Here is a 22,998-nt window from a genome sequence, read left to right on the forward strand (position 1 = left end):
AGATGACTGGACGGGGCCAAACAGCAGATTCTAGAATCTCCAGGTAAATTTTCATACCATTGGGCAAACTCAGGAAAAAAAAAAATTTAAATTTACTGATAATTGATTTTTTCCTCCAAATGAATGGGTGAATATAGTTATTTCTAATCAGATCAATGAATTAATAATGACAGAGCAGAGCCTACAGCCTGCCTGATGTGGTAAATCAATCCTGAGAAGGATGCTTCCATGTGGCTCTGATAATAACTTCAGGAACCTGAGGGCAGGGGCTGAATTCAGACAGAGGGAGACACCCAGCAGAGCATTTATAAGCTCTTTCTTCTAAGTCAGAAAGACAGGTTTGAATACAGACTCCGACTTGGTCATTTTTGTAACTTCCAGGCCTCATTTCCTGGTATGTAAAAGAGGCATATAATTATAGTTGTTGGAGTTACTTTAAAGATTAATACAATAAAGCTTGCGGGAATGCCCTGTGTCTGGCACATAGCGAGCGCTCAGTATATACTAGCCGTCATTTAAAAGCAACAAGAAAACCAACATAATTAGCAGAAATGAACAGAAAGCAACTAACGGCCATAAATTGCATGCGGTACCATGGTTATCTTTACAGGAAAACACGGGGGGCTGAGGGTGCACGGCGGTTGAATTTCAAACCACCAGTGATTACTTAGGCAAGTGACATCCTGAGGCATGTTGGTGTCATGAGGATCCCTAAATGTGACAGTTTCCCTGAATTTCTCCCGTTCTCACGAGGACCTGCACAGCCCCCATGATCTGACCTCACTGCCATCACTCACCTCTCCACCTGCACCGCGCTGGTCACCTGGCCCCTCGCAGGTCCTCTCATGCACCAGGGCATTCTCTCTGCGGGGCCTTTGCACCTGCTCTTCTTCTGCCTGGACGCCGAACGTCCAGCTACTCAGGTGGCTAGCTGCCCCTCTGCCTCATGTCACTGCTCACAGGTCACCTCTTTAGAGAGAGCCTCCCTGACCTCCCCCCACCATCACCTTCACCTTGCCCTGTTTTGATTGTCTTCACAACTTTTGTCATCAGCTGATGCTCTGTCTACCTGGTTGTTGTCTCCCTCCTGCACCTCGAGTGTAGGTTTCATGATACCTGGGACTGTGGTGACTCTATTCACTGTGAGACCCCATCACTAGAACCCTGCCCAGCATGAGGACATCGAAGCTCAACAAAGAATGGCTGATGAAGGAAGGAATGGCTTTCGACCCTGGGGGACACCCTGGGATGCTACGCCTGATTCTTCCATTCATTTCTAAAATGTTCTCCATGAGATCCATGAAACTGTGTACAGCCCACACATTCTGATCAAGACTCTTACCCTGTTAAAATATCAGGAGGAGGGGAGATCTCTACTGAAGTTGTATTGGTGCCTGAGATGAGATTGTCGGTTTTTACAACGAAGAGCTTTACGGTTGGATTTATAGCTCCTGCCTAGGGAAACAAAACAAAACAAAACAAAACAAAACAAAACAAAACAAACAATTATATAATTGATATGGACAAAAAATAAAGATATCACATCACTGCACGGGTTTAAAACTGTACAAAAATGTCTCCATTACACCATACAATTATAATAATGAGACATGTTAAAAATTTAATATAGTTAAATTTGATGAAAGAATGAACATAAGAGAGAGTCAAGAGATGCAACTTTTCATGTTCAGGCAGACACATATGTATTGACAGCCCAAAGCACTCCTGTTTAAATCACTAATGGTCGTAACTTAATGTATTTTGTGCGAACAAGGATAAACTTTTTAAAAATCAATTTCATTATTTTGCAGATATGCTCTGACTCCAGAAGACAAGATGTGTAATGGCTGACAACTAGAAGAATGCCTCGGGTTCAGCCAAAGACACAATCCACCAGGAAGATGAGCTCACCTGAGCCAAGAGCCAAAAACGTTAATTAAGAAGCCGTCGTTTGCGCTCCAAGTTCACGTTTACCACGTTTGAGCTTTATAATCAATATATGATGACAGAAAGCTACAGAACTTTTTTATAATACCTATAGATCTTCAATTGACAAATTAGTTCGAAATAATATATTTTTAGTGAGAGCATTTTGTGGGTTTTTTTTTTTTGCCAGTTTCACTCAAAAAATAACATTCCACTGAAAATACATCTCTATATTTAGTCCCTGATCTTTTTTTTTCTTTTAACTTCCTCTGTCTTCCTAAAATGGCAGCTCTTCGTGTAGCAAATTGAGTGAGTTGGTAAAAATAAAAATCCCTCTTCCCAAGTTACTTACAGCGAAAACATTTACTATTCGATTTTCCTATAGATGATACTGTGGCCATTAATATCATGATACTAGTGAAGAGTCCTGGTTGCCTTCTAAATCCCCCTCTTCCTCGGCTTACACTGCTTAACAAAGCTGTTCGATTTTCATAAATATGCCTCCCGGAGGGGGAGAGCAGCCTTGCAAACCAGGATGTGAGACCATTATTCCAAATGCAGGACGTGTGAAACTCAAACTCACATTAGTGCCAAATCTATACCAGAACCGCTGAAACCAGTCACGTATCGGTTAATTAGCAATCCAACCTGATACATAACTGAGCTTTTCAACTTCATCCAGGGCACACTCCAACTTCTACAAATAAGATGAGCTTGTGATTCAATGACAGTCTCTCCTTTCCTCCACTGAAACATTTTCATCCTCCCCTACCTCTTTCAAAAGCATTTTCTCCATCTTTTTCGGCTTGTCATTCCTCAAAGTTTTTGGAGAAATTACAAAACCTTAAATCACACTCTTTCCTGGGATAATAAAAATACTTTAAAATTGCCAGATGCTGTTGACTTCAGCAAGAGTAATCACAGCAAGCTGTTGAAGAGAGACTGACAATATTTTCATTAGCAGGAAAGGATTAAAATGAAACCATTCTCTTCCCATCAAATCGCGGAACCACTATGCGAATAGGAGCACAGACCTTTGGATATGGAATGCGCACAGTCTTTGGGTACTGCAGTGACTCGTCAGAGTAGAAGGAGTATTCAATAAGTGGGACTTCTGTGTCGTTAAATTGGGCATATGCTAAAAAAGTGCCTTTTGGAGACCACCACAGAGCAGAGTAGGCACTGAAGACTTCCTCTGAAAAAAAGACATAAATTGTTCTGTTACACGAAGTAGCTGATAAATTGGCTTTGGCATTCAAAATATTGTTCTCATTAGCTTTAGTAATTACAGTAGAGTTCAACTAATGAACCATTTTGCATTTGCTGGGCTTCCAAATTCAGAGTAATACAAATGAATAAAAATAAAATCTTCAAGGATAGATCTGGATTGTAAAAATAAGTAACCCGTTGGACCATTTTAGAATATTTTAGCACACAATATTTAATATAAGCTCTACATTTTTTTTCTTTATCTTATAATCCTCTAAATTTATGCCGCAAAACATACTAAAAGTAAATTTCACACAAGGGGCTGATTCTCCTTTCTAATTTTCAAACAGTCAACATGCCAGCATACTCTCCCCAACTGGGCTCAGTTTGTACTGTGCCCACAGGGTACTGGTGGGTGGTGTGTGGCTCCAGACTATCAAACTAATATGGTGCCCACAGTTTACTACGCTTGGCACAAACAGGGTGTGGGAAGGATGAATTTAGAATGACAAGGAGCTCCATGAGACCCCTATTGAGAAACGCCTCCTCGGCTTAGCCTAGAAACTAAGGACTCAGGCAGATTAACACGCTCCTCTGGTGCAGATGGTGATGGTAGGGGAAGAGGGTCAGAGAGTGACGCAAATGAAAGGAAAGGTCTTGCTCTCCAGAACGCTGTTGGACTCATTCTCATTCTCTGGCAAATGTAGTTCTTTCCTATGTTTATTATGGAGTCTATTCACGGGACTTCCAATCTCTGGCTCCTAAAATGCCAAAACCTCTTTCACGGAGAGTTCAGGTAGACTGGATGGAGACTCCTAGTCCTTTATGCGGATTTAATCCACAAATCTCATATTCTGTTGCGCGTGTAAAGGTAAAAGCAAAGCACAGAAATTTGAGTCTTAGAGTTAGGAAATCATCTGTCCCCATCGCTTTTCTGATTCCTGGGGCTTCTTCCAAGTTCCTGTTTTCAATAATAAAAATAATGGTAACAGTACTGGCAGTAATGGTAACAACAGTAACAATAATAACAAAATGTAATAATTATCATGACGAGCAACTATCATTTAATGAGTGTTAAACCATACACAACTGACATGTATTATCTCTGGTAATCCTCACAGTGGCTCACTGTGCAGGTGAGCAAGGAGGCAGGCAGGCGTAAAGAGAGTAAGTCATTGCCCAGGGTCACATGGCCAATAACCGATAGAATCAAGAATGAATCCAGACTTGTCTGGTTTGAATCCATGCTTCTCACCTCCATACTCTATGTCCTTCCATGCCTATTTCAGGTCTTCTAGTAACAGAAAACCTACTAGGTCAGGCAGGCTGGTCCAGCTTTATCTGTTTTCTGCCTGTGTCATTAGGTTACATTCATGTAGCAATTTAGAATTTATAAAACACCATCTAATTTAGTCCTCACAAAGATCCCTAGATGAGTCTATTCTATTCACATCCCATTTTACAGAGAAGGCAACTGAGGGGCTTAGGGAGAGTGAATGAATTGCCAAAGACAAGGCAAGGACACAGGCCTTGTGACTCGGCGTCAAGGGGTTTCTACTGGGAACTCCTTTAGATACTGAGTTGATGTCTCCTTCCTATGGCTCCTACTAATTGGTTCTGGTCTAAGATCAAGATGCAACTACATAAAATGAATACAATTACAGCAAGGTCATGGTTTTAAATATTGCTTTTAAGTGCAGGCAGTAGGTAGTATCTATGTTTTGAATTGGTAGGTATTTGCACTGAACACATTGTTCGACATCATGATGTATTAAAACCACTATCATAAAACTACTTCAGGTCAAACGCAAAAGTCCTGAGAACGAATAGTAGGGAGAAGGGAGCGTAACAAAGGAGGAGCAGGTTTCCTGTCCTTCCTGATACAAAGCTGGCTGTGAGCACAAGTGTCAATGGCACCCCCTCCCCCCACTCTCTGAACCTCCCTCTTCTCCTGATACCTCCCGTCCAACCACTCTGACCTTCCTTATGTACTCTCTGGTCTTAATGCCCTCCACTGAATAGATCTGGATTCACTCTATAACAATTATCCATTGGTACCTTTGTCTCTCTCTCTCTCCAGCCTGAGTTCCCTGAGGGCAGCGGCTGGATAGTATTTGTCTCTGTGTCTCTAAAACCTGACACGGCACCTCATAGGTAGTTGGCACTCAGTGTGAATTGTGCTGAATGACCCACACCCTCAGGGTCAGCAGTGCTCCATCTTTCAAACTTCTTTCTTTCTCTATCCCTCTTCATCCTCGCTCTCGAAATACTCATTCTCACCTCTGGGCTAGGTAAACTATACTCATACTTAAGAGTGAATGTCATGTGATTAACTTCATACTAGGAGATAAAATATTATTATTTTTACACGAGAAGACACTTACTAACTAAAGTAAAAATCAATTAGAAAATCATGAAATAAGACAAAGGGAAAACATAGAGACATTGAGAGAGAAAGTCATTTGCGACATGGAGTGAGGCAAGGGGCACAAGTTCCAGAGGGCAGGCTATTCTGGGAGTGTCCCTCCATGATACGACACATGGCCCCGTGTGGACCTTGCAGCTTTGTTTGTTCTTTTACTTATGAACCTACAGATTCTCAAAATGTACTCTTTTAGTCTTATCCTGAACAAGTCTTCATGGCTGCAGTGGAGACGCTCCAGTGGGAGGCTCGATCTCCAATACAGAGAAACAAGTGTGCCCTTTCCAAGTATGGATCATTCATAAATATATAAAACCAATTCTAGGAACTTCTCCATAGGAACCAAAGTCCTGTTTTTTAGAGACAGGCCCACATTGGAACTGGGAAGCCATTCTTCCTTTTGTCATCAACATGCAAACTGAGATCTTTCCAGCTATTATCTACCTTAGAAAGGGCTCATAGTATTAGGTGTGTCCTTATCTTAGAGACATTCAGATGTTTCAAGGAAGGAGGGATTTGCAGCTTTGGGAAGAGGCTTCAAATAAATCCAGTTCACTTTGGGGACCCTGCAGGTTGTGCTGTGCTGTCCAATAAATGTTAAAGAAGGCTTTCAATTGCTAAGTGACTAGTGCTAGTAAATTTCATTAGAAGTTATTTCTGGGCCCCGGGGATTTATCCTTCTTTTAAAGTGATTTTTGTTGTTGTTGTTGCTGCTGTTATAATGTTAGCCATTTAATTGAACTTGACTTGAATTGGGTAAGAACCAAAATTCAGTCATGAAGAAAAACTATTTTTTTTTCTTTTTTAACTACAAGGAAGAAATAAGAGGATGAAATAAGGATGAGTACTTAATAAGCTTTAGGCAACCTTGCAAACAGTCTGGAAAAGCCTCAAAAGGCCTTTTACCTTGGCAACGATAGGCATGAAAAATGTTTTTCTAATATTTTCTAAAACTCTATCCTAAAATAGAGACTAATCGTCTTTAATATTTTTAGTTCTTTTTTCTTTTTGACCAATTTTTCCCCTTATAGCCTTTCTAATTATTTATTCCTTCTTTAAAAACAGGAAATTATGATTTGTCCAAGTTAAAATGAACACAAATCCTCTGTAAAACAGATGCTTTCTTCCTCCTCTATTCCCCAACCTCCAGACAACATTTTGTCAGCTCTTAGAATGCTGTGGGAGTATTTAGCTTTCCTTAGTAACTCTGGGTTAGGTAGGCCCAGCTAAAGGAACATCTGATGTTAATCTCTAAGCTTTTATGCCCAGTAAAGCAGAAAAGCTACCTACACAGAAAGGCCCTTTGTAGGAGGAGCCGGAAGACAATAGGGGCATTGAGAGACAATGAGGACACAGGCGAAACAGGCTACTGCTGGCAAATCCTTGTTGGTGAGACACCTGGTATGATGAGTGCTAAAGAAATTTGATGATATTTTTAAAAATGCAACTTATTTTGAATGCCATTGAATTTCTCCATTTTAAAAGAAACGTTTTGTTTTGTTTTAACTTACAGATTTTCTAATTTGAAAAAGCTTTAAAGTCTCTACCTTCATAAACCCAGTCAGTAATTCCATTGTATATTACATTTTCCTTCCCGTTCCATGTGATTCTCTGACTTGATATATTTGGTTCATTTTTAACATAAACATCATTGTTCCAAACGTATGCCTAGAAATATTAAAAAACAGAGTGATAAGTAATAACCTGGTATAAAATATCTTATCCTGGAGTTAAAAAATATCTATCTGCAATAGATAGATATTTTTATCCTCAAATAATGCAATAAAGCAAATAATGCAAATAATACAAATACGCAAATGTAATGATTGCCATGAGTTATTCAATTTGTGCACAATAAAGAATCATTTACTACCCCCACATTTAATTAATTAATTAATTAATTAACTTAGTTATTTATCTTAAAGATTTTATTTATTTGAAAGAGAAAGAGAGCACAAGGATGGGGAGCAGTGGAGGGATGTGGGGGAAGCAGAGTCCCCAATGAGCAGGGAGTCTGATGCAGGAATCTGATGCAGGGCTTTATCCCAGGACCCTGAGATCATGACCTGAGCTGAAGGCAGACACTTAACAGACTGAACCAGGTGCCCCCACCTTCACATTTTTAAAATTATAAGTGTACATTCTATAACCCCCAAATAATTCCAAAGACACTCAATATATTAAAAAGAAGCAGCTCACAAACATCACTATTTGGATGCTAGAGTGTATAAGAAGACCCAAGAGCCTGACCACTTCTACAGGATAATGTGTGCTTCACATTGTGTTCTGGGGGTGGTGAGTTGAGGGAGTGCAGTTGATGTTGGAAGGGAGAATTGCTTCTGCAAATGGTCAGTCTATCTTCCTGTTTAGATTCTTTGGTACTTCTGACATTCTCCTAGCACTATAGGACATGAAGGTATACCTACAGTGACACAGAGAAGGTCACAGAACTAGCAGGACGCAGGTAAGCCTCAAAAACAAACAAGCAAGCAAACAACAACAACAAACTGAATACAACAGAAATTAGAATTTAGGAGTTGAATGGGCATTTTTTCCAGTAAGTAAACAATTCAGAAACTTTCAGGAATTGTATTTTACTGTGTTAGACCAGTAAAATGCTATTTTAGGCAATAATACTATCTTTGATAGTCAAGCATTTGCTTCCTAAGTGTCTGCTCTGTATCAGGTTATGTAGCTTCTGCATGTGAGAGCTTTGGGCCATTATTTTTTTCCAACAATGGAAGAGACTTACTAACCAATTTATGACCCTCTGGTGACCATGTGATCCACTGTGTGTTGTTTGGAATTTTTTCTGCTGTTATCAGCTGCCTGAAAAAAAGATAAAAAGAAACATTACCAAATGAATACATCACAGTGGGATTTTTAAAAAAATATCATTACACTAAAAAATCTTAATAGATTTTATAAGGAAGTTACTGACCTTTTCTTTAAGTCATAAATGTCGTATGAAGCTGTGTAAGAATGCCTCCATTGCTATAAAAGAAAACAGATATTTCAGGCTTCTGTGAGTGATAGTTCAGCCACTTGCTATAGGAGCACAAGATGAGATGTAAGAGAACACTGTATAATTTTCAAATTTTATCATATCTTGTAATTCCTATCTTAATCCTCAGAATTTTGGAATTAGGAAGAGAGTCTTAGAGACCATCTAGCATAAAATCCTCTGGACTTCATCTGTAACCTAGGTCTGACATTACTCCTGCCAAGGAAACTTCTCAGGATCACAGTGGGCTGATGTGCTGCTTCATGGCAGACATTACTCCTAGCACTTACCATAGTATGTTAAATCCACCTATCTACGAAAACACAAATTTTTACTTTTCAACCATCTCCCTGACAAAATATTTAAAAGGTAATGTGGAGAAATACTTACTTTCCTACTTTGATTATAAAAGTATAAAGTGTTACAGATTTTTTGAAAGCCACCTGGCAATATATATTAACATTAAAATATATATTATCTATATTTTAAACAGCCATCTCAAGAATCTAAAAAATGAAAAGCAAACCAAATCCAAATAAATGAGAAGAAAAGAAATAATAAAAGTAAAAGAGCAGTAATCAAACAGAAAATGCACAATAGAGAAAAATTAACAAAGCCCAAAATGGATCCCTTGAAAAGATGAATAAAATTGCTAATACATTAAGAGTGGGTGTGGGGGGGAAGTATGAATACCACTATCAGAAAAGAAAAATGAGATTAAAATAGGATTAAAAGGTTTTAAGACTCTATTATAAATGTTGTTTTGCCGATAAATTTGAAAGTTAAAAATTGGATAAATTTCTTGGAAAAGAAGTTATCAAAACTGAGACAAGAAAAAATGGAAAATCTGTATAGTTTTATATCTAAAAGCCACATTGAATCAATAAATAAAAACATTTGTACAAAGGAAGCTCCAAATCCAAATAACTTTACCAGCAAACTCCTTGTTATTTAACTAAATGAACTAGAAACTTACACATATACCAACACCTTCCACACAAATTTTTAGTTTTATTCATGATTGCCAAAACTTAGAAGAACCAAGATGTCCTTTCACAGGTGATAGGTACACAAACTGTGGTCCATTCAGACATTGGAATATTATTTAGCAATGAAAAGAAATGAGCTATTACATTACAAAAAGACATGGAGGCACCTCACATGCATATTGCTACGTGAGAGAAGCCGATCTGAAAAGGCTACATATTGTATAATTCCAACCATTCTGGAAAAGGCAAAATTACGGAGGTGGTCAAAAGATCTGTTGTTGCTAGAGGCTTGGAGGAAGGGAGGAGGATGAAGAGTGGGAGCACAGAGAATTCTTAGGACAGTGAAAATATTCTGTATGATACTGGAATGGTAGATACACATCATCACGGATTTGCCAAAACCCATAGAATGTACAACATAAAGAATGAACCCTAATGTAAACTATGGACTTAATTAGTATTAATGTATCAATAATGGCTCATCAGTTGTAACAAACATTCCATACTAATGCAAAATATTAATGATTGGGGAAACTGGGAGGTGGGGGGTGATGAAGGAGTGCATGGGAACTCTGAATTTTCTACTCATATTCCATAAATCTAAAGCTGTTCTAAAAAAATTTAGTGTATTAGTTCAGAAATAAATGAATTAGAGCTATGCCAGATAACTTGGAAAAAGTTCCACTTGGTATCATTGAGTGAGAAATGTAATTTGCAGAAAAGTATGGAAAACAGGATTTTATTTTTTATGGAATAAGCAATGACTAAAAGAATATCTATCATCATACAATTATTTGAATAAGGGCAAAAATATAAAATATGGAATATATATCCTAGGTTCTAAACATGTGATACCTGGGGAAAGGTTAAAAAAAAAAAAGGAAAAAAGAAAGGACTTGAAGATTATATATAAGTATAATATATATAAATTCAATACATAAATACATAATATATACATATATACAGATTTTATTTATAAAAAAATATGTTTACATGTGGATGCATTCATACATTAAATATACTTTAAAAGAAATTATGTTTTTATGTCTGCATTCCCCACTATATTCCTAGATGTAAGAAATTGTTTCTTATTCATCTTTAAAACTCTGGGGACTTGTCTAGTGCAAGCCACATAGTCTATGTTCAAGAAATAAACCAAACTAACATAAAAATAAAATTTTACTTATGAAAGTGAAGCAGATGAAATGGGTAGCCCAAGGGTAACCAATTTGTGTAACGACAGAACTGAGACACAAGCCAGAGGTTCTAATCTTGAAGAGTATTTCTCATTTGTCATTTATCACCCTCCTATCCTCTCATGTCAACAATTATGTATTAAGCCTCTACTTTTTGCAAGTCATACATTTTTTTAAAAATCTTGGATTATTTTGATGCAATCCATTCTCGTTTCTGGGAAACCTCTGAATGCTCTACTTGTAAGAGCCAAAAGGTATGTTACAGGCTAAAAATATTAAGAGGTTTAAGAAGGTTTGAGATCACTTGGGATGACAGATCCATCATGATTTGAGAAAGGAAACCCAAAATGTTTGGTATGTTCACTTCATCTTTTGAAACAGACTCATCCATCTATTTAGGTTATAAACTTTGGGAACTATCCTCTGTCAGGCATTACTGGATGAGATAGGCTCACTCTCCTTGAGGAGTTCATAGTTGAATGGAGATTTGGACAAATAAATACAAGAAAAGAATCACAAGACATATATAACAGAGGTAAGTGGGGAGAGGTAGGGATCATAAGTTAGGCCTTAGGGAGGTTAGCAAGCTTGATGGAAAAGTTGATTGTTAGACTGAGTCTAAATAGCAAAGAACTGTCACCAGAGATGGGGTTAAAAAGGCATCACAGCAGAGAGATGTTGAAGCACAAAGTTAGGAAAGATTACGTTTAAGAGCACAAGCTTTGGAGTCTTCTAACCTGGATTCAAGACTGGCTATTCACTGAATGTTTGCTGCTGGCCCTCTACCATTCATATGTTGAAATCCTAATCCCCAATGTGATGATATTGGATGTGGGGTCTTTGGGAGGTAACTAGCTCATGAAGGTGGGGCCCTCATGAGTGAGATTAATTCCTTTATAAAAGAGACATCAAAAATATTCCATGTTCCTTCCTCCAGTTGAGGACATGAGGAAGATGTTTAACTATGTTCCATGAAACGGGATGTCACCAGATTCTGACTTTGCTAGCACCTTGACCTTGGGCTTCTTTCTCAGCTTCCAGAACTATGAGAAATAAATTTGTTATTAACCCACCCAGTCTATGGTACTCTGTTGTAGCAGCTCAAATGGAGCAAGACAAGTCTCTACCATGTAATAGCAGGCAAGTTTCTTTCTAAGCTTCAATTTTTCTCTTTAGGAAAATGGGGCTAATATCAGCAATGATCTCATGAAAAGTTCATGAGAATGCAAGTGAAGTGCTGAGCAGAGCCCTAGAATACTGTGAACATGTCATAGTTGATGCAACTACTATCTCTGGGGCATTCAGCAGTGAATGGAGATGCTGGGGGAACATCCATACCAGGCTGCATAGTACTTATTTATTTATGTTTTCACTCACTTGCTCCCTTACTTGTTTGTAGCCACAATCTAGAAGTAATATTGTTCTTTCTGAAAGCAGTAACTCTGTCATGAAGAAGCCATAGAGTAGAATCTAAAGAATATTTCACAGTAGACTTCCAAAGAAATAGAATAGAACTAGACTTTTCTTTTGAAAAGATTTTGGATAGGTTTATTGAGACTTGATTAGTCAACTGGAATATTATCAGCATGTGATAAATGATGCAACTATGATTAATTCTGGAGCATTAAGCAACAAGTAGAAATTATGAGTTGCACATTTATGCTGTACAGAAAATTCTACTGGATAGTCTAAGAAGTAAAATAGAAGACAGAGTGTTCTACTTTCACTCATCTTATAATTTGGTGTTCTGAAATCAAAGGTACGAAGAGAAGAAAATAAGCTAATGTGATAGAGAGTGAATGGTGGACTATGGGAGAGCAGAGTGGCAGGCGGCAAAGTTAGGTAATGCGATCCAAGAAAGCCTGGACCTGAATTACTAAAAAGGGAACACTGTATGATAATCAAGAGAGGAAGGTTCCAGGAGGAAGTGATAGCAAGTACTTAGCCCTTAGATGGGAATGAATGAGGCTTGAGAAAACTGAAGAGAGGTGCCCTTAAAGCTTCTTTGGATCACTGAATCACCGGAAGCCCTTAAAACTACCCAGGCCTGGGCCCTGCCCGTCACGGTGCTAAAATAGTTGATGTGGGGTAGGCTGCAGACATCTCTATTTTTAAAAACCTCCATAGGTGATTGATTGCAGGGTTCAGGCAGGGCTGAGAAGCACAGGCCAAGCATGTTGAGTCCAGAGAGACTAAGAGATGATAGATTAGCAAGGGTGGAACTGAGGTCCAATCACACAGGCTTCTGAAGATGCTGCGGTTAGAGTTTGTGTTTTATTCTGAAAGTGACGGGAAACAACTGATCATGAGAGCTTAAGCATAGGCATGACATAATCTAACTTAGGTTTTAAAAGGAGCACTGTAGGTACTGCCTGAAAAGCATGATGGCCCTGGGATGAAGGGAATAGCAGGTAAACAGCAAAAGCAGCTAACTGCTCATGTAAACTCCGGTGACCCAACAAATACGAATTACCAGTGATGGTTGTCCAACTAAGGTCCGCAGTGAAATACAACCTTTAGTATACACCACATGGCACTTATTGACCTTGGCCAAATAGTAAATTGAGCTTCTATGTCTACCTTAACCTCATAGTCTTTATATATTTGTTCTTAACATGGGCAATTGTTATTCAATGGTTCTCGACCCCGGTTGCTCATTCAAATAATCTGCCCATTTAAAAAAATGATGTCATAAAAAAAAAAAAATGATGTCAGCTTCACTCCAGAGGCTGTAACTTACTACTCTGGGGATTGGACCTGGCCACTGGGAATTTTTAAAGGCTACTCAAGTGATTTTTTAATCTATGGACAGCAATAAAAACCACTGAATTAAACAATCCATTAATTGGGAACAGATGTGTTAAAGTTGGCCTCAGATTCTGATTGGCTGCTAGCTGATAGGTTTAGTAGAACAGAGTCAGAGAATCTTCCATGTCCAGGAAATGGAGCTGGACACAGTGAGTCCAGGGTAAATATTATGATTGAAAATCACCATATCACAATGGGAAATGAAGTAGGAGATGGTTTTCTTGGCCTGAGTATAGAAGTGCTGGGGTGTGAGATAAGGCTCCTCAGTATTTATTATTTATTCTAGAATAAAAAGGCAGAGGTGGGGATCCCCAGCTTTATATTTTGTTTTCAATGCAGAATATCCCTACAGGTCTTTAATCTTTCCTACAAGTTTCAAAACTTCCTATACTTGACAACTGTTGTCAAATCCAGGAATAACTAAAAAGCTACAGTTAGCTCCCGGCAGTTTGCAGCCAGCCTAAACATGAAGAGGATATGTGGTTAAGCTTTCCTGAGGGGGGGGAATCTGATGTTGGGCTGAGGTTCCCCCTTTAGAATGGTTTGTATATGGTGGGACCCAAAGACGGCAAGGTGGTCTGAGTCCATTTGCAAAGTCTCTTCTGGAGGATAGGAAGGATAACTCTTTTTAAAGTAAATACTCATTGAGAGTTTTACTTTATGTAAAGCTGAGACAAAGGAAATCAGGTATTGTGTTGCTGGCTGTGCAAGTTGTACATGTAAGTTTGCTTTTGTTTTTTATTTTTTTGTAAGCTTGCCTTTAAATTATAAGTTCTCTTGTATTACCTTATGCTTTCAGTATCTATAGGGTATTACTCATACTTTTTAGTATTTGAAAACATTAAAAATGAACTTCAGGGGTTGGACTTATCTTTTATGAATGAGAATAAGCTATTTTTCCTTAAGGAGCTTTTAGTGCCTATGCTATTATTTAGGTGTCAATCTTTTTTTTTTAATTTACATTTTGTTAGTTAGCATAGAGTGTAATATTGGTTCCCAGAGTAGAAAACTGTGATTCATCACCTACATATAACACCCACTGCCCATCACAAGTGCCCTCCTCAATACTCATCAGCCACCTAGCCCATCCCCCACCCATGCCCCTCCTTCAACCCTCTGTTGTTCCCTGTTGTTAAGAGTCACTTGTACTTGAGTGTCAATCTTAGATATTTGTGGACTTGAAATCAGTTATAAAATAACCTACTCATAAGATTCCTTAAATGTCATAGTAAGATAGCATTTCTTTTACCTTCACATAGTTGTACTCTAAGAGAATAAACTGTCCATCGGGAGACACTGAATAATCATTTATAGAGTGTTCAAATTCCTCCTGTCAAGCAAGTGGAAAAAAAGAACAATTGAACAATTTCATTTAGCGATCATTATTGAGCACTTACTATGTACAGGGTAGGGTTCGACATGTGGCTTATGCCACGGGAGCTCCCAGAAATGGCACATTCCCCCACACAAATGACCACAAAGGAGGATATATGGTGATCAGAATTTGAGAACCAGGGAGGGAAGAATTCTTTCTAACCCAGGAAAGACCACTGTGAGGGTAGAGATCAGGAAGAGAGAGAGAAGTTTCCTGGTAGGGGGAAGAGCAACAAAGCAGGTGTCAGAAAGGGCATGCGTATTAAGATGATCCAGAGGTTAGGCGTAACCTGAGTACAGTATAGGGTATGCCAGGCAACGTATAAGGTGAGAGGGCATAAAATTAGAAAAACAGCTGGGACTTAAATATAAGAAGTGGAACCATAAACCACTTTTTGCACATGGATGTGATACAATCTTGTCTGTCTTTACAAAGATGCCCTGGTGACATGGTGGCTGACATGAGATGAGAGGGGTTGCATCAACCCTGGACTTGGGCAACGCAGCAGTCTCACCTCCAGAATGGAGATAGGGACACAAGTACTAGAGCGCTAACAGATTAAAAAGGCATTGAACCAGGACTCTACAGTGGAAACAGAAATCCGAGGGACACTTGACACTGCAGAGAGAGAAACGATAGGGTTTGTTGAGTATCTCTAAATACAGGGGATGGTAGAGACTCAAGGAAGATTCTGAGGATTTGAGGAGTAGAATTTCACTTTTTAGTCTAAGCGACTTGGAGGGGAGCATTGTTTACCCAGATCGGGAACTCAGGAAGAGAATAGGGTGCTTTCAGTTTTCAAGGAGAGTGAAGGGGAAATAACTAATTGAGCTTGGGATACTGAGTTGAAAATACCTGCAGGACATGGGTGGGCAGGAGCAAGGAACCTATTATTAGAAATAGAGATTTCGATCTCAGCAAGAGGTTAGTGTTGAAAGTGTGCATCTGAGAATCAAGGCCCCCCACCCCCCCACCCCCCAAAAGGAGAGCCTTGATGCTGTGGAAGTGCATGAAATTTGCTGAAGGAGAGCGGGCAAACTGCGGAGAAGGGCCGGCAAGTGAAGACAGAGCCCTGACAAGGGCACTTACGCTTAGGAGTAGGGGCAGAGGAAGAGGAATCGTCAAGGGAGACTAGAAGGTAGCCAAGGCAGGGAGCATTCCAAGAAGGAGAGAAAGATCCACTGTGCCATATGCTGCAGAGAGAGTTCAACAGGATGAGAAATGATAGTACTCATGATTTGAAAGGTTATGAAAAAAAAATCCTCAGAATTTCCTTAAAGTATGAATGAATTATGCGATCAAACATACAAAGGTACTGTTCTCCAAGAAAATGGAGCTGTTTCCGTATTCAGCATTGAATAGCAAGATATTATTTTCTTGTTTGTAGAGGTATTCGTGATCTAAAAAAAGAAAATGGCCAGATCAGTATTTCAAGTTGTGATTCAAAATCCTCAGAAGCTAAAGATTATACAGAAAAAAACTTAAGGTTTAAGCTCACACCAGCACTAAATAAGCATTTCTAAGTTGGAAAAACATTACGTGATGAATATTACACTAGTGTGCATCCATTTTCCCATCATTATTGTCAACGTTTCAATTCACTTTTAACTTTTCATAGTCCATAACAAAGAAATACTGAGGTTTATTTTCCTTTGTACCTGTAAGTAGGAAAAAATACTCTCCCATATGGTTTAACAAAACAAGGATATCTTTCTTCTCAGGATATCTTTCTTCTTCACAAAAGCACCCCAGGACCTAACTAGAAGGAGCACAAGCATAAAAATCTGTCCCCTCCCCCAAAAAGTCCTTACCTGAAATCCAACGCAAAGAGTAGAATTTCACCCTAAAAGTATTTTTTAAATAATCAGTTAGAGTGTAAGTTCTGCGACTGTCAGCTGCAGCATCATCTGTTGATTAAAAAAAAGAGCCAAATGTTCAGTAAGATGGAATAACCTAAGTTTGGGATAAAACAAACAAATGGATCACTACAGTATACACTGGTCAAAAATGCAGGAATTACGCTCATAAAATGCAAAACACATTCTGAAAGATCTCAGGCTGGGTGGATGGGGTAGAAATGCACTGAAGTGTTAAAGCATATGTGAGTGCTGTGTCTCTCTGAGCTATATTCGTGCCTGGCTTAGTGAGCCTCCCTATGAAGGTCTAGATTCACAAGATCCAATGGAAATATAAGGGAGTACATTTTCTAGTAGCCATATTTAAAGATTTGTAAGGTGAAAATAATTTTAGTAGCATATTTTATTTAGCCCAACAGACTCAAAATATTATCATTTCAACATGTAATCAATATTTAAATTTTATTAATGAGCCTTTTCACATTCTTTGTTTTTATACTACTTCTTTGAAATCCAGTATGTCATCTATGATTACAGCATGTCCCAATCCGACTAGGCACATTCCCGGTCAGTAGCTATGGGTGGTCATGGAGTGGATGGCACAAGGCTAGACTGTCCTTTTAGGCCTGAAGGTTCACTTCCAAGTGCTCTTGCTTTGCCCGGACCTTTCAGACTGCTGATCACATAACTCACTGATCTTTGTTTCTATCATGACCTTTCCTTGAACTTGGAGGGTGGTGATTTATGAAACTCTCCTTTGGATTCTAGGGCACCTCACTTCTCCTGACCTCTGACCCTTAATTTTCCATCCTCCTTTGACTTTATTTTTCTCTATTAACCTCTAAGGTAGAAATGCCCAGAGCATCAGCTTCTTTGCCCTTCTCTGCCTCCATTTCTCCTTCTAGAGGACTCTAGAGAATATGACTTCCTGGGCTTCAGGCATATTTTCCATTTGAATACATGACAAAACCTATACTCATTACCTCAGCCTTCCACACCCCACACTCACATTTCTGGTGCTGTGTTGGGCCTTTTTAGTTGATTTGTCCCATGCTAACCCTAGGCTTACCTTGTCTAAAATAATTCCTTCCAAAATAATGTTCCCTATGGAATTTGTGTGGTTTTAGATTCTGTTACTGGAGATCCAAATTCAAAGTCTGAAAATCATTTTTGATGTCTCCCTCTCTTTTACTACCACCTGCATCCAATTTTGTCTTTTCTGTCTTTGCCTCTCTTCCTCAGCCTCTTCCCTGCAGCATCTCCAACTGCTTCCCGGGCTGTCACAGTCCTCCACCTGCCAATTCCCTCCTCTCTCATGGAGACTTCAATACTGCCTCCTTTGACTTCTGCCCTCACACTACTCATTTGGCTTTTGTAATTAATAACTTGTGTTAATGACTATCTTTCCATGCCTACCAGTGTGGTGTACTCAGCTAGGCCACGTATTCATTGAAGAAAGGGCCTTGGGTTGCTGTTTGTTTGTCTATTTGTTTTTCTTCAACTTAGTACCTAGCACGGTTCTATGCCATAGTAGGTACACACAGTTTTTGTTGATGACATAGGATATCATCCTACAAGCCTAACGAAGCCAATGTGATTCACCAATCACAGAGCCTCCACTGATGACAAACAGTCTAAGGAGGTTTTCCATATACTCTACTCTTTCCACATACTCACAAACATATGCTCACAAAATCAGCCACCATTATAACTTTTCTATAACTGTTCTTACTCTTTTGGGGATTGAAAAGCCAGTAGCAGCTTCTCTTGTTAATTTTTTACAGAGTGTGGAAAGGTAATTCTCTCACAGGAAATGCTCTTTCAAAAGATGTTCTTAAGATCTTATTTCTTTGGATCTTATCTGATAACGTAGCCTTGTTATCAAGGCTTGTACAAAACTATCGTAGCCTTGTACAAAACTTTCCTTTTCAAGGACAAAATTGTTACCCTTTATTACTTTGACTTTGTTTAAGCCTAGTTTGCTAAATAAGTAAAAGATTAAAAATAAAAAAAAAAAACCTTTGTATTTTTTTCTTCCACTTCAAGCCTGCATTTCACCCTGGAAAATTAGCAAGATGTTTGTATTTGTTCACAGAGATACAGCAAATGGGTAGAACCAGCCCTTGGACTTGCCAACTTTAAACAAGAAGTAAAGCCCTGTGCTACAGAAAATATTTGAAACTCATATTGGACTACAAAACCACAGATCTGTAGGTTTATCCACAAAATACCCTCAATTGTTTGTATTCGTCCAAACATCTTTGATACTTCAAATGGCTATAAAGTGAGTACTGTTTGAAAAATACTATGAGGGACATATACCCTGCAATCAAGAGCTATTAGTCTAAAATTGACGCAAAAGACATTCTAAAATTAATACAACTCAAGATATAAATGGTTCACAGTCCTATATTACCTTCTGATATAGGTATCTAGATAGACCTATCTATATAGAACAAATTACACACACACACACACGTACGCACACACACACACACTTATATTGCAATGAACTGAATGTGTCCTCCAAAATGGCTATGTTGAAATCCTAACCCCCAATGTGATGGTATTGGGAGATGGGGCTTTTGGGGGTGATTAGGTCATGGGGGTAGAGCTCTCATGAATGAAATCAGTACCCTTAAAAAAAAAAAAAAGAAACAAACCCAGAGCTCTCTTGTCCCTTCCATGTGAGGACACAGGAAACAGGCTCTCACCAGACACCAGACACTTAATCTGCCAGCACCTGAGACTTCCCAGCCTCCAAAACTGTGAGAAATAAACATCTATTGTTTAAGCCACCCAGCCTATGGTATTTTTGTTAATGCAGCCTGAACAACCTAAACCTTATATATAAAGTAAAACAGACATATCAACTTAGAACATCTTTCACTGACTCTTGATTGTGTAAGGAGAGAATTAACTGAGTACTTACAGCAGACTTTGTACAGTGTTATCTCAATTAAATGCTATCTCATGGAAGGGCAAATGCCTTGGTTTCTTAGGATAACACACCTAAACCTAGGATATTAAAATAATTGAGGCAAAATTCCCTGTGGCATCATCTGCTGCCCAGGGTGCTACCCCTCATGTTCATGATGCATGACTCACTGAGCACTTACCTCTCCCCTGTCCCAGACAACGCTGAGCTCATTCTCTCATCAGGCCACAGCTTTCCTAAGCCCATCATGTCTACCATGTTTGGGCTCCCTTCTGCTCATAATGGGCCCAGGATGATTTTAATCCATCTACTGATGTCCCAGATATCAACACTGATGCCACACTCTTGCTACGACCCAGGACATCTGTGAAGGCCCAGGCCGCCTTTGGTTTGTGTCAGGCTCACTCAGCCACTTTACGATGACCCTGCGAGCTGCTTTCCAGATCCTGGCTACCCGATCCCAGAACAGTGCTGTTGAATTGGAGCAAATCAAGCAACAAATGTTCCTTGTTTTTTTTTTTTTTTTTTTTTTTTTTGCCTTGCCATTTGATAAGCAGTGCACATTGGAAGATACTCTTGAAACATCTAGATAAGCGAGTTCTGTGAAACGTGAGTGCCAAGTCCAGGTTTTGACCTTTAGCAAGTTCATAGTTTGTTGCCAAGTTACAACCTATTCTGTAAAACACTTACAGGACATACTCATGTGTCTTCTCCTTTGCCTACTAGCTCACTGACAGGGCACTGCTGTGGCAACAGATGAAGGTCTTTGGCTGCTTGTGTTTTCCTGGTGGGCCTGGGACATGTCGTTCACTTGACTTATCAGTTCAAAGCATTGTGCTAGCCAAGTAAAGCAGTTAATCATATGTTACCCATCAACTTACACAGAAACTCTTAGATCCGTGTCTTCTTTAATTTCAAAATCAAAAAAAGGTTAACAACTTTAGGTTTTACTTTTTTGGTGAGAACAGCTATTGGGTTGAACCACCTGAAAATGTCATTTCTATCAGACAAAAATGATAGAATAGCAGTATTTGTTTTTTTTTTTTTTTTTTTTTTTTTATTTATGATAGTCACAGAGAGAGAGAGAGGCAGAGACACAGGCAGAGGGAGAAGCAGGCTCCATGCACCGGGAGCCTGACGTGGGATTCGATCCCGGGTCTCCAGGATCGTGCCCTGGGCCAAAGGCAGGCGCCAAACCACTGCGCCACCCAGGGATCCCGAATAGCAGTATTTGAAATGATTTAACCTAATAACAAATTCTTATCAAAGTGTATGGTATCCTAACTCGTTCTTGTTGTAGGATCAAAATCACTTCTGAATAAAAGTATTTCCAAATGCTAAGATCCAAGTAAGGAAGTAATATAGTTTCATGGAATAGTCTTGCCTTGACCAGTTGTTACTTTATGACGACAGGATCTTTTGAGTATTTTATATTCATTAACAATAAACTTTTTTTGTCTGTATTTGACTATGATATGTAATATTTCTACTTCACAAAGATAAACTGTTTTGGTAAATAAGTGGCTAATGAAATGCAACTAAAAAAGAAATGTGCTCTTTACGGCTCGTAAACTCATTAAGTTGTTAAACACAGGAAAAAGATTTCTGGTTATAGAGTTCTTGTGTTCCACATGGTAATCAGTTAACATTTTGTATTGATGCTAAAGAAACGAAACGAGTGTTGTTTTAGAATTTGCCACAGCAAAATAGCAGCCTTGACATAGGGACAGAGGGAGCAAAATCAAGAAGGCAGATCATACCCTGGATTATCCAGGAGCATATGCAGGCTACCACCCATCTGAATTGATCCAACAAATACCAATAAAGTGTTGGGTCCCTGGTGGCTTTGAAATCACAGAGCCTGGATTTCAGCCTAGGTCTAATTCTTGTGCTGAGGCCTCAGGAAAATTACTGAATCTTTCAAAAACTCAACTTTTTAATCTATAAAACAAGAACATGGCATTACGTAGCCCATGGGGACTTGCCATGGTTAAGTGGGACAATGTATATAAAATGCTTAGCTTAGGACGTAGAATTTAGGAAGCTCTCTAGTTATGTTACACTATTTATTGTTTTGTTCCAAGCATGTACCAGGCAATCAGGATACAGACACGATAGAGTCTCTCCTCTCAAGTCCTGAGCAGTGGGACTGAGTTTAGGACCTTACCTGCAATAAAGTAATCGTTCAAATAATAAGTTTCATTATGTTCATATCCTAAATGATCCTAATAAGACAGCAGAAGAGCAACACACTGAGAAAACATCTAGGATAAGCACGATCTAATCATTTGCTAAGTGCTAATGAACAACACTTCCTGCCTTGGACGTGTTTCATGCCAATCCTGCTTCCATAGTGGGAGTCAGCGGTTTACAGCATGGAAGTAAAACACCGACCCGGGTGGACTGAGAGGATTTGTCAACAGTGATGTTTTTTGGATTACTAACACAGGACACATTAGACTATAATCACAATTGCCAGATTCATCTCGATGAAATAAGCACCCCAGGTACATCAAGTGACCGCTGATAAATGTGCGACCAAGGAGCTGGAGCCTCTAGAACCTGAGACTGTGTCCTCCAGGCATTTATTTGGAAGATCAGGGTGTCAGATGACCAAACTTTCATTAAAAATACGATCACTGTATTTTCCAAAGTCTACTCTGAAAGGCCAAACGAATGGTACAATGCATATCCCCCAGAATAGCAACAGTTTGGGATAAAGGGAACACCGCAGTAGGAGGCTGTCTGTCATGACTCCAGCCTCAGCTCCTCCTCCCCTCATATCGCTCCTCTCTATCCACAGTGGCCTCCTGGCTGTTCACTAGGCACACTCCGCCCACTGCCACCTTGGGGACTTTGAATTTGCTGTACTCTCCTCCTGGAATGTTCCTGACCTCAAATATGCCCAAACCTTGCTTCCTTACCTACTCCAGGTCTTTATTTAAGACCTGATCCCCCCATGGCATTCTCTATTGCCCTTTTTGCTTTACTTATTTTTTCCTTCACAGTGATACCATCTATCATACTTTACTTATTTATCATATCATATCGTATACTTTACTATTTATCTTGTTTACTGTTTGCCTCCCTTGATTGAATGCAAACTCCACAGGAGCGCTGATTTTGTTGTGTTTGGTTGTGTTTACTATCATATGACCACAGCCTAGAACAGTGCCTGGCAAACAAAGAGAGTCCCCAAGTTTTTGCTGAATGAAAAACTAAAAGCCAGACAACACAAACACAAGAACACAAATAGGAACACGGTTCCAAATGCC

At 39.1% G+C, this 22,998-nt stretch overlaps 1 protein-coding gene across 1 annotated transcript in view; it reads right to left on the minus strand.

Annotated features, from left to right (window-relative positions):
* Window positions 1–22,998, minus strand: part of DPP4 (dipeptidyl peptidase 4) — a 78,838-nt gene that overhangs the window by 38,613 nt on the left and 17,227 nt on the right. The window contains 8 exon segments of the mRNA XM_025471054.3: window positions 1,343–1,455; window positions 2,961–3,121; window positions 7,105–7,225; window positions 8,314–8,386; window positions 8,499–8,551; window positions 14,804–14,884; window positions 16,238–16,329; window positions 16,741–16,836. Of these exon segments, the coding sequence (XP_025326839.1) occupies window positions 1,343–1,455; window positions 2,961–3,121; window positions 7,105–7,225; window positions 8,314–8,386; window positions 8,499–8,551; window positions 14,804–14,884; window positions 16,238–16,329; window positions 16,741–16,836 (790 nt within the window).

The sequence above is a fragment of the Canis lupus genome, chromosome 36 (genome assembly GCF_003254725.2).
Source record: "Canis lupus dingo isolate Sandy chromosome 36, ASM325472v2, whole genome shotgun sequence".
Lineage (NCBI taxonomy): Eukaryota > Metazoa > Chordata > Mammalia > Carnivora > Canidae > Canis > Canis lupus.